Here is a 13,420-nt window from a genome sequence, read left to right on the forward strand (position 1 = left end):
GGGGGGGGGGGGGTTTTGGGGGGGGGGGGGGGGGGGGCTGGACTGCATAGATTGGGGCAAGATGGATTCTATGTTATTTTTGCACTTCTAGATTAATTATTATTAATAATACTAGACTGCCGATTGGACACAAGCTCAACGAGAATGTTTCCGCGCATTCAGAATTTATTTCAGATTTTAATCTTCAAAATTCAAGTCATGTTTAACTACTTTAAATAATTAATTTGGGGTGGGGAGGGGTTTCCAGCGGTGGGAATGAAGAATTTGGGGGCTTTGGGGGTAATAAATTTTTCAGGGGTGTTGGAATGGAAAAATAGAGGCCAGTTTTTTTCGGGAAAAATTACGGATCTAATCAGTGGATCTAATCAACAGATTTTAGTGTATTGGTTTTTAAATCGGGTTTGAAAGAGGGGAAACATGGCTTACATTTCGAAAAATTAGGGTTTCTCCTGCAGAACTCGACTCCCGAAAAAATTCTAGAATAATAAATAATTCTTTTCAATTTAGAAAAAATCCTTTTGAGACTGAAAAAAGTTGTAATCTTCGAAGATTGTGATTTTTCGATTATTTACGCAATTTTTTGTGAAAAACTACACCTTTTACTTTTTTAAATAATCAAATTCCTTCAAGTCTCATCAAGCCTAATTGAAACAAGTGGCATAAATATCAAAATCAAGCCTTAAACACTTGAATCATGACATTTGCTGCAGGCATCGACGAAATAATTAACCGGAAGCTGACAGTAACTCCCTAATTCCCAAACCCGATGTTTAACTTATAAAGATATCTATAAATTAATACCGAAAATGTTGAGGAATGATCTCGACTTCCGGCCGAAGGACCGCGAGTCGAAAAAAAAATCAACCGAAAAATTCATGAATATCTTTCCCATGTGGGTCACGTGCCCCGCAAATAATGAATGACGCTGCCTCAATGTAGGCAAATTACAATGGCACATTACACTGCGGAATTACCCTGCATGAACGAGTGATTTAGTGCGCCATCCCTCAGAATTTCGCCTGATTGAAAAATTTACGATGGATAACTCCGTCGTAACTCTCAGAATGCCGTCGTGACGGATAAAAATCGTCGGGGGGATTTTTTTACCCGGTTGGAGAGAAAAAGTTCGGGAAAAATTATCCAGAAAATCTCGTCAAATTTTACTGTCCGATAGGTAATCGCGGAGCGAAGTGTAATTCGATAAAAAAAATTTCAGGTGGAGGAGATTTACGATTCGTTTCGTTGAATAAAAAAATCACGTGCAGCAAAAAAAGAAAACAAGCTTTAGGTTAAAATTGAGACTTTTGAAACGCGGAGGGAATATCAAATTATTATTTCAAAATTAAAATGTGATCGAGCCCGTTGGAAAAATTACTGTTGAACATATTAAAAATTGAGAGTCATTATAGTAGAAAATGGTAGCATAAAAGTTAAATTTTCAATTAACACGAGTAAAATTCAGTAGGATAAACATGAATTTTTACTTCGTCGGTTAAAAAAATATTCTCTCCCCCATTGAAAATGAATATTCGCGGAAGAGGACGAGGGAGAGGGGGATTTTTTGAATAACCGAAGAGAAAAACCATATTAAATCTTCTTTATCATCCTTGAAAATTATCATCAATAATTTTGCTCCACGTATATTAATTCTGATAAAGAGGAGGGGGGAGAGGAAGGATTGAATTTTTTAGAATTATAGAATCCGCCAGCCGGGCCATTGCGTAGGGAATAAAAAATTATTATTTCAAAATTAAAATATGATGGAGCCCGTTGGAAAAATTACTGTTGAACATATTAAAAATTGAGTCATTATAGTAGAAAATGGTCGCATAAAAGTTAAATTTTCAATTGACACGAGTAAAATTTAGTAGGATAAACACGAATTTTTACTTCGTCGGTTAAAAAAATATTCTCTCCCCCTTTGAAAATGAATATGCGCGGAAGAGAACGAGGGAGAGGGGGATTTTTTGAATAACCGAAGAGAAAAACCATATTAAATCTTCTTTATCATCCTTGAAAATTATTATCAATAATTTTGCTCCACGTATATTAATTTTGATAAAGAGGAGGGGGGAGAGGAAGGATTGAATTTTTCAGAATTATAGAATCCGCCAGCCGGGCCATTGCGTGGTCGACGGAGGTAGGAGACTCCAAGAATTGAAAGCAATCGACGCTCTCGTCGTCCGCTGGAGTTTTTACTGGTCAACATAGTAATTTCTGCTATTTCCTCGAGTAAAATGTAGGAGGCGCGAGAGTATAAACTAAAATTTCAAATCGTAATAAAAAATGACAATTTAACACAGTAAAAATTCCTACGATTTGCGTAATGTCTCGTCGTTCAATACTAAAAATTGGTAAAAAAAAAATGAAGCGTGTTTAACACTTGTGAAAATTACTCTACACTCTCTCCGTCAAATGTATTATTGTTTTCTCTTAAAAATTCCGAGTGACTTTCCCAGCGAAAAGCCGTAGAACGGACGTCCGCTGGACGATAACTCGCCCTCTCCGCATTTTCCCCGCGCGGATGTTAGAAAAAGCCCAGACGCCCGATATCAATCCCCCACAGCTCTGAATCGCTTGAAAATTTATGGAGTGCTCTCGCCATTCACGAATTCATGACACTCGTCGTATTTGAATTTGATTGACGATGATTGTCACCCACGTTAGTACGTGAAGTTTTACACGTGTTGGCGTACGTCCATAGCCAAAGGGTTGATCCGATTTGTGCCCACTATGGCGTTGAAGGCCTTCACACAGTCGTTCTCGTGGAGTGAAAATTGAGCCATTAACGTCGTAGTAACTCCGTCGGTCTCGCTCATGGCGATAATATCGAGCGTCGCTCCAAGTGCCTGCACTTGTAACTCACCCGTCGTGTCCTCTTCCACCCCCGCCCCCGTTCACTTCTTTTTCCGCGCAGAGCTATATAAAAGTATTGGTAGAAGGAAAAGTGGCTTGGGGAAAAAGTTGATCAGTTTTTAGCTTTTCTTCTTTTTACTTGTAGCTATCTTGAAGTGTATAACGAGAGGGTGAGGGATCTTCTCAAGCCGTCGACAAGCTCAAACGGCCTCAGAGTACGCGAGCATCCTCGATTGGGTCCTTATGTACAAGGTATGTATAAACGTTTCATAAATAAACCGATAAAAGAAAATCAAACGTTTCTGTCTTGAGTGGAGGGTTTTTTTAGCGGAGGGAGAATTGAGGATTTTGCAGGAGGGATGGGGGACGGTTTATGGGGAATCAGCAATTTTTTGGGGTTGGGTTTGATTTAAAAAACTACACGACAATTTTATAGTGTAGTTATTTTTGGTAATAAATTGGCAACGTGTTTGCGAATTATTATTTTGCGCATCGTTTGCTTCTGTCATGGACAATTCATTGTTTATTTCATTTTGTTAAATTGAGTGAGATTTTTTTTCAACTAATTTTGGAAGATTTTCAACTCAGTTGAGTGTTATCATCATCGTTATTCTTGTTATCCCTTTCTTCTGTACAACCGATTGTCTTTTTTACGGTTCTCTCTCCCCTCAGCCCTTCGATAAAATGATAATAGAATAGTATATTTCAGCACATNTCGTCTTTAACGTGTGTGGGGTTTACAGCATGAGCCGAAGGCGAGTGATGTAACCACACACGTTAAGGACGAAATTTCCCAACAAGTACTGAACAAAATTTTATGTCACGAAGCCTGAAATCGGCTGAATTAGACACGAGACGCGAAGCGTCGAGTGTGTAATCCACACGGTTTCAGGCATGAGTGGCGTAAAAATTTTATTTACACATACTTGAATGAATTTGAATCACATTTGAAGAATCACATCTTTTTGAAAATTTGAAACATTTGAAAAATCACATTTTTTTCATCACATTTGAAGAAACCATCGGAAAGCTCACTTTCAGGGAAATTCATGAAAAATTCGAAATTTTCAACAATCATCGTAAAAATCAAATCAATTAATATAGCTATCAAACTAAAACAAACATTTTAACGCTAACATTTTAATGCTAAAACAAACATTTTAAGCTATGATTGAATTCATTTGACGCATGATATTCAAAGATATCCCCGGAATTCTGATTTTCAAAAAATACAAAATTTTTGCAAATTTTCAAATTAATCAAAATAACGATTATTGCTATCGCCTTCATCTTCGAACTCGGTCAAAAGGACATCCGAACAAATTTTTTAAGCCATCATTCAGTCAACTCAGAACATTTTTTTAGTTATCGCGGGACAACCGATTTCCGAAAAATTCGAAAATTAAAAAACTAATCGATGAATTAAATTTTAATTAATGGCGATTGGTGGGGTCTATCGAAAGTCGAAAAGACGTCTTGAAGACATCAATTTTCCTCAAACAATAACTCTTTTTTCTCAATCGTCTGAGGAAGAGAATTTGACGCGCCCTCGTTGAAACCCGAGGAAATTGCCAAAAAGTTCTCTCAACCCACTGAACAGCGGTAAAAACAAACTTAAAACCCCCATTTATTCCTACGGAATCGCGGAAAACATGGAACCGTTAGTCCAGAAGTAGAAAACTCACTCGCTGATGAACGCAAAATGGATTTTCCAGGATTAACCCAGCATCAAGTTGAAACCCTGAGTTCGTTGATGTTTCGCGTGGAGGAGGGTACGAAAGCCCGCAAGACAGCCTCGACCCTGCAGAATCCCACCAGCAGTAGAAGTCACGCTCTTCTAACACTTACCCTCGAGCCATTCACCAGTACCGGGGTAGCCAGTGCATCCGTACAAACGTCCAAATCGTCGACGTCCAGCAACGTGAGACGACAGGACTTCACCCACGGCTGCAAGTTACACTTGGTCGATCTGGCGGGCAGCGAGAATGCGGCTGCTTGCGCCGGAATTAATCGTCTCAAAGTGAGTTGCCTTAATTTTTCGAAATATGAGGAAAAAACTGAGGAAAAATTACCGAAATGGGCGAGTTGTCACGAGTGAAATGGAGAATTTTCCTCGCATATTCCAAGAAATTCAGTGATTGTTAGGTCATTTGTTCTAAAATGGTGAATAATATTTTATAAATAATTTTTTTTTAATTTAATTCAAATTATTATTAATAATTGAACAATAAATAATTTTTCAATTTAAATTTTTCAGAAACAATATTAAAAACATTTTTAATCATCCAAAATGTCAATTAAATTGTGTGAGAAAAATAAAAAAAAATCATGAATATTCGTTGTTTGTAAATAAAAAATTGAAATTGTTTAAACTTTCGATAACATTATTAAATAATGGAAAAATAATTGTTTATAATTTATTCACAGAAAAAACTCGTAACTTTAAAAAATTGCAATTTGTAAAAATTCGCAAAATCATTGCAAAATGTTGAAATTTTCCCGATTCGACCCGCAAAATTAAGACAAAAAATTCCACCGCCCATCATTAATTTTCCAGGAAGGTGCAAACATAAATAAGAGCCTAGTTGCACTGGGTAATGTGATCTCAGCTCTTGCGGAAAGAGGTAATAGTGGAAATAATCCAGGAAGAAGATTTATACCTTACAGAGACTCGGCACTAACGTGGCTCCTGAAAGACTCACTCGGTGGCAATGCAACCACCATTATGCTGGCAAGTAAGAGCATTTTAATTGCGACATACCTCGAGAAGTATCAAAAAAACCCCTCAGAACTTCATTGAACTTAAAAAAAGGAACTTTTTATGTGTTACACAAACTGAGATAATCTCCTTCGAATTAAATGAATTTATTCAACTTGTTTTTTTTTAACCTCATTTGGAGAGGGCATTAAATAACTTCCACGGAATTACTTTTCTTACTTCCAACTTTTCAATTTAAATCCACCCCTTCAAAACATTTTAACTTCTTCAATCGACTTGAGTTTGATTCTCTTATTTTATAAGGAAAAGTGAATAATTCGAATCTCGGGTCTTTGTTAATTGAGCAATTTCGGAGATAATCTGTGATATTTTTTGATCAAAACTCTTGACAAAAAGTGTCTGAAAGTAGTATAAACATAATTTTAATATTGAAGATTGAAATCGGAAATAAATTTTCGCCGTGATTATCAGAAATATGTCAAGAAGATTAAACTAATGCTATGAGTGTCTCAATGAGCTTCACAAGGGTCGGATTAAGGGTCGCGAGGGTCAGATTAAGGGTCACGAGGAGTATAATGAGTGTCACGACGGCCACAAAAAATAATTTAAAAAATTTGATGAATCAATTCCTGAATACACGGGAAAATTGTCAATCATGAATGTTTTTTTCAAGTTTTTTCAACTTATTTTTACTACTTTAATATCAGACACTGATTTTTCTAGCCTGAACTAAAAAAAATTGATCACTCAATGATTCGAATTATCACACAACCATTAAAATCCCGAATTGTCTCACTCATGACTCAAAACATATCATTGTTCAACACTTTTCCAGGCGCCAAATCACAGGACTAATAATCATTAACCAACACAGACCATTTCGGTAAATAGTAGACCACCAGAAGCAAAGAAAAAAAAAAATCACGTAGAATATTTTCTCCATTCACACGTAATGTAATTCCCTCCCCTTCAACCACAGAATAAATTTACTCATTCCCCTTCCCCGTATCTGTAGAATTAGAGTAGATAACAATTTCTGGTATTCAGTGTTTCAAACTTGCGTGTAATGCCCTCAAGTACAATTGAAAATTGAAACACGGGAAAATTAACGGGCTGCATTCGATGATACATAACTGGATATAGCGGTGTTTTCATTGCTCCACCCAGTGGGTATATGTACGATGAATTTTTGAAGTCAATTAATATGTAATTGATTCGTGAATAGTTCATTCGTATCAGTGAACGACAATCCCCTTGAATATTTACACACACACATTGTGTGTTGCTGGGGCTATTTGTTGGGAGCATTGAAGACCCGGTCGAAAGTCTAAATTCATTAAAGTGCCAATTAACGTCACGTAACTTGATGCAAAATTGCTTCGTGATGTATTACCAATATTGTCAAAGTCATTGGCTAATAACATTGATTAAAATTTACATTGAAATAAATTTACATTGGATCACGCAGCTGTTGATGAAATACATTGAAATTAGTTCTGCATTGTTCGGTGAAAATTAAAGTCAACGTGACAAATATTGGCACGTGTTTCCGCAAATTGATTTCAATTCTCATCATTGATAGAGTTGAAAATAAAACTTGTGATCCAGACGATTAAAAAAAATGGAATGGCAAAATAAAAATTGGGATTTTTTTTTTTTTCACCGAAAAACTGCGGAAAACTATCGCTATCTCCCGTAAACATAGATTCGAGTATCAGTTTAACTGAAATGAAATTTGACGAGTAGCTTGAAGGCATATAAATCGAGAGTAGAGCGATATCACAGACATACACGGTAGTTTAAAATCAAATCTGTGAATCAATTTCAGCGATATCGCCAGCAAGCGGAAGCTTCAACGAGACGTCTCACACACTGCGGTTTGCCCAGAGGGCACAGAGTGTTATTAACAGGCCAGTGATAAATGAAGATCCAGTTGCTAAGATAATACGGGAGCTGCGGGCAGAGGTTGCGAGATTGAAATCATTGCTTTTGGAGAAGGTGAGAACTTTTTTTTTTTTTTAAATATCGATTTTGCGGAATGAATAGTTATTATTATTGTCATTATTATTTATTCATTTTGCGAAATGTTTTTCTAGTGAAACCAGTTCATTTTCATTTATGGTATTGATTTGATTTAGTACGAAAGAAATTTTTATTATAATTGTGGAGAGAATGCGCAAAAAATTCACGAAATTTAGGATTTTTTTAATCAATAAAAAATTGAAGAACATGTTCACTTGAAATTAATTGAAAATTCAGCAACACATTTACCTGAATTTCCATAGTAATTCAATAACAATAATAATAATTCATCATAATTCAATAAAAATTTACAATTTCCATTGATTTTCCCATGCAATTGTCAATTTTTAATGACAAAATTTCCTAAAATTTCAGCCAAAATAAAAAAAAATTAATCAAAAAAAAGAATAAAGCTTCCAAATTTTTTTTTTACTAATGCATGCACTACAGTCGATCCAATTTGTGAGTCGAAAATTGCCTTTGGCCCCCGTAAAGGAATTTTTTTTCCGTCTCATACTTTTGAAAAAAAAATCCAATTAATCTCCGAAAAAAGGGTTATGCATGAGTAAATAGTTGCGCTAGCAATTTGAATTTAAATGGCTTTCCGTGCACCAAAAATCATCATAACAACCCGAAAAATAGGTGCACCAAACTAAAATCAATAAACAACGCCGGCAATTCCTTATCAATGAGTGCACTCCAATCGATCCAATTTGTTTTCTAGAGCATCGAGCCACACACGGAATTGAAGCATCCGCCATGCCCCTGTCAGTATAACCAGGATCGTCAGGACTTCGAGACCAGATGCGTATCAACGTCGACGTCGAATTCACCAACGCCCGATTCAGTATCATCCAACGTCAGTCTGACGAGACGACACAGTGCGAGCGATTCAATCACCCCTAAATCAGATACGAATACTCCACCAAAGTGTTTTGGTTCACTCGAAATAATCGAAAATATCGATGATACTTCGTGCAATTTACCACTGACAAATTACAATTGCGCCCGAATATCACAATTGATTGAAGAGGAAGTCAATGAACCGGTTTTTGTCGATATACCAACGTTGGTGGCTGTACTCATCAAGCCAGACGACAGTGTGCAATCCAATTCCCATCAAATCGAGGAGATTTGTAGTGACACTGTGCCCGAAGATTCAATTGAAAATGAATTCGCCGGTTGTGTTGCGTCCAAGGCGATCAAAAATTTGGACACCGAGACGATTGAAGCAGTGAATCATAAAATCAATACAAATGGAGTTGACCACGGACCAAGTTTCCACATTATCGAGAGTAGTGTAAAGTCTTACACAAGTCGGAAGCCCAAACTCCGTAAACAACAGTCAACAGATTCTAATCTCCACGGAATTACACCGGCATTAGCGGCTTCGAGGAGATACGGATCTACGGAGACGTTGGGGAAGAGGTCGCAACCACCTGCGGTAGTGCAGAAGTTCCACCCGCCCCAGACAGCCGTCGAAAAACGTGTGAATTCGGATAAACCGAAGAAGCTCAACAACATCAAGGAAATTGACGACAAATCCGATTCATCCCGACGAGAGGTTCCAACAAAACCCAGGCCCAATCTAACCCGAAAGCCCAGCATTGACATTCTGAAAAGAAGAACGAGTAAGGACAGCAGTTCTAGTAGTTCTAAGGAGGAAGTGGGAAGTACAAAGGAGCGCAGAAGCAGTTTCGTTGAGTCTGAACAATTGTCATCAAAGCCACACACGATAATCCAACGGACTAGAAGAGCTGACATAGTTGCTGCGGTTACGGAGAGGCTCTACTCGAGCAGAAAGACGAGTGAGGACAGCAACACGGCGTCTACACCGGCCTCGGACATACGTTCCCCCGAGAATTCGGAGGTGAAAATTGCCAGTGCGACGAGAATGCGTCTTCAGGAAATATCGCGAAAGATGTTGGCCAAAAGACGACGTATATGTGTGGACACACAAACTGATTCAGCATCAACTCTCCGCTTGAAGGACAAAGGAATCAACGTGCGAGAGCCCAAGGTGCTTCGTAAAGACGCATCTGTGCTCACCGATCGTCACGAGAATTACGATTTGCTGGAGCCCTGTGACAAGGTTGTTCGCCGTGTCAAAGAGATGTCCACGTCAACGACAGATGCCCCAGATCTGCCACCTGTTTACTTCAAGGATTCAGCTAACATTACAGATCACTGCGGCAATCATTGGGACACAATGGAGTTGTGCCAGCACGATTCTGGAATACTTTACGATGATGCTCATTTCGACAGTGCGGTAGAGATGACCGAGAGCTCTATGAATACGAATTTGCCAATTGAACCGCCATCCAGTGGAGTGCAAACCTCTGAAGAAGACACGAGAACTTGTTGCAATGGTACGCGCCATCCTTCGCATCCTTGCCAAAAGGAGATTAAGCCGTGCTGTCCGCCTAAGATAATCACCCCAAGGGGTGACCATCAGCCTTTGACTCACGATCACAGCCACGATGAACACGCTCATGACCACGGACACGATCATGTCGATGATCATGATCACAGTCATCACGACGAAAGTGTTCACGATCACAAGTCGCATGAGCACGGTCACCAGCCGAGTCATGCTCACGGTCATGATCACCACGATCATGATCATCATGATCACCAAGATCATCATCCTCATCACCCTGTGGTGAAGTCCTGCTGTCCCCCGGAGGTTCATTCCCCCCACAAACACAGCGCAGACGACTGCGACAAGAGTGTAATCTCCATAAATCTTCCTGACATGATAAACATCACGATCCAATCGCCAGTTGTGCTCGAATCAAAGGTCAAAGTGTTCGACGGTAAAGATTCACGTCAAAGCGATACAAAGCGCGACACAGAAACTCAGACTGATAAAAAAGATGCACTTGAGATCGGCACGCTGACCGATGAGATTTCAAGCCGTCCGAGAATGCGCGATTCGTCTACGACAACAATAACCAGACCCAGTGGCAGTCAAACTGACGGCCGTACTTTCAGAATTGAAAATATATTCCAGGACCCACACGGCAATGGCTCAACATCGATTGACATACACCCAGGCATTTCATCAAATTATTATCAGCCCAACAATTCCATTCTCTTCACCAACTCCATTGGTACATCATTCACCGTTGGAGGCCGAGATAATGAAAAATTTTATGACCCCGGACTACTGAGTCCAGTGGGTAGACGAAGAAAATCCCTCACCAGCGAGTGGTTCAGCAAAGCCAGCTGTACGTGGCCAACAGCATCAAGATGGCGGAGTCAAAGTCCCCTGGGCATTGCCCCCCGAAATTACAATAGCACTGACAATTACACATTAGCGTCCAATTATTTTTACAAACACGACGTGAATACCAATTCACCGTCGTCACGCAACATCTCATGGCGGGAGAATTATAACATTAATGTGTCCAATGCTGTTGGTGAACAAAGGACTGTAACTAAACCAGTGGAGACAAAGGTCACAGATAAATTGCCAACGCTGATGTGCCCCAGCGCAGGCGTCACAAATGAGGGTCTGAGGTCGTCCTCCTTCATCGGGATGATAGATCGTAAGGGAGTTTACGAGCAAGAAACTAACTTTTCGGATGACAGCCTGGACCCTAAGGACGAGAGAGCGAGACGACTTGCTGGCGACATAAAAAACGTTTCTATCGTGAAGAATGAGATTGAAGATAGCGTGAATGATAATCCATGTCCTCCGGACGTTGTTGCACATACAAAAAGGGATAGTTGTGATTCATTGTTATGCCCGGAGGATACCGCTGATTTCGATGATACGGATATTGAACTGCCGAGAACTAAAGTTAGTGGGCTATCAGCGGATTTAGCCCCTGTCCAGCAATTTAAATCAATGATACTGGGAGTACCGCTTGTCCCGTTGTTACTAAATAGTGAATGCGACGATGAAAGCGGTCTTCAGCACAGATCGCGTGACAAGAAACGCGTGTCCTTCGACGATACTAATGTCATCATTGAACCCGTGACATCGCAGTTACGCGATTACAAATTTGCTGGGTCATCGCGGTCAATAATGAAATTGAATAATCCCGAGTCGGGGAATGAGAAAATAAGTTGGAAGCAGTCGTCCGAATCCAATCACTCGACGGGGTTGAGTTTTCGGAGGAGAACTGTTCTGGATTGCGATGACAAGTCTAAAAAATCGAGCAGCATCATTGAGGAGTACTTGGACGAGGCGCTGGTATTCATGCGAAATATCAATTCAATCAACAAGTGCGTCACCAGTGGTGGCGATACGAATGAGAAGCCTCAGGTGAGGCACCGTAGGGAGACACTCGAGGCAAGTGCGTGCAGCCCTTACGAAAAATGTTTGAGGAGCATGGAGAGGCTTGAGCAGTGTCTCAGCAGGGTCAAGTGTCACGAGGATGGGCTGGATGTTAAAAGACGAGAGTCTGCTGAGGCTAAACACGGTTTAGCTGACTTCAGACAGGATTCTCAGGTGTCTGTCAGCTCGACGGATGACATTAGCTTCAAGTACAACAACAACTACAGAGTTGACAGGTATTTTTGTAGATCTGATGACACCGATGAGGACGAGAGTGCTAACTTCGACTTTAAAACGCTTGACAGATATCGAAGGATCATCGACACTAGTAGAGTTAAGAATCCGCCAAAGAAGCGAAGTCGTTCGCTGTCTTCGACTAGAGTCAGCGATTGCGAATTAGATAATGCTAATATTTACCCGAAATTGGTGGGTGAGATTGACGAGGATGCACTGATTGCGAGGGTTAAGAAATCCCTACCATCACCTAGGTGTACAATATCCAAGTACGATTCGTCTGATGAAAGTTCAAGCTCCGACGAGGCGCTCGCTGCGTTTATGGAGTCTATCGATAAGGTTTCTCGATCGAAAGACAAATTTAAATATCCAGCGAGTCCGCGAGTCAAGTTTCTCCAATTACTCAGCGAGAGACGGAGAATTGTTGAGAACAGTCGAAGCACTGGCGCATCTTAATTAATGTTATTATCGATAAGTGAGTATACGATTGTTTTATTTTCTCTCTCCGCCTTCGGCACCCCCTCAAATCAATTGAATATTCAATATTGAGAGAGGTTGGGTATTAGTTTTTATACCTTCAATAAGGAATAGTTATTCTATCGTGAATTTCACAGTAAATCCGTGACCTGCATTAGTCTTCGGAAATTACAAGATGAATTGTATTTTTGTATTCAATCGAGTGATGAAAAACCAAAGAAACTACGACGTGTTATTGATAACTCATAAGTATCGTTAATCATTGAAATGTGTAACAATTATTTAATGAGATAATTCAACTAATACAAGACATACCTGTACATACAATAAATTCAATCTTCTCTTCGTTCCAGTGTGTTTCACTGCTTCTGATAAACCAAGATAAACTGTTATTGACTGATGGAATCCCTCGTGTTTTTGACATTGAGTGATACTCGTTGATTCTCTCCTTGTCAGATCTATAATTAAAAACCCGGTGGGTGGGGCTCGGCGGGGGAAATCCCGGCGAGCCGCACTTGAACCTGAATAACCGCTCCGACAATTGACCAAGGGCTTCACGAGAAGAATAAAAAAGCCCGTAAAAAGAGGTGTAAATTTAATAAACCCAGTGCGGTTTTTTTTACGTTCAACCCCCCTGTATATAAAGAAAGACGATTCTTTATAACGCGAGCCTATCGCCTGGATTTTTCTCTCATGACTCTTATTTACGGATTAGAGTCACGTACAGCTCCTCCTCCACCATATCCGAGTGATCCAGCACCATCGCACTCCCTCGCCACCCCCCGTTCTTTTTTCACAACCACACCCTTGGCACATTCGGCACCCCT

The 13,420-nt window shown here is 39.7% G+C and overlaps 1 protein-coding gene across 1 annotated transcript in view; it reads left to right on the top strand.

Moving 5' to 3' along the window:
* Positions 1 to 12,939, top strand: part of LOC107036874 — a 38,949-nt gene extending 26,010 nt beyond the window's left edge. The window contains exons 4-8 of the mRNA XM_029126026.1: positions 3,002 to 3,108; positions 4,572 to 4,876; positions 5,414 to 5,591; positions 7,404 to 7,573; positions 8,322 to 12,939. Of these exons, the coding sequence (XP_028981859.1) occupies positions 3,002 to 3,108; positions 4,572 to 4,876; positions 5,414 to 5,591; positions 7,404 to 7,573; positions 8,322 to 12,572 (5,011 nt within the window). The 3' untranslated portion in view covers positions 12,573 to 12,939. The remainder of the gene's footprint in view (positions 1 to 3,001; positions 3,109 to 4,571; positions 4,877 to 5,413; positions 5,592 to 7,403; positions 7,574 to 8,321) is intronic.
* The last annotated feature ends 481 nt before the right edge of the window (positions 12,940 to 13,420 follow it).

The sequence above is a fragment of the Diachasma alloeum genome, unplaced genomic scaffold (assembly GCF_001412515.2).
Source record: "Diachasma alloeum isolate Michigan unplaced genomic scaffold, Dall2.0 Dall_scaffold_00212, whole genome shotgun sequence".
Lineage (NCBI taxonomy): Eukaryota > Metazoa > Arthropoda > Insecta > Hymenoptera > Braconidae > Diachasma > Diachasma alloeum.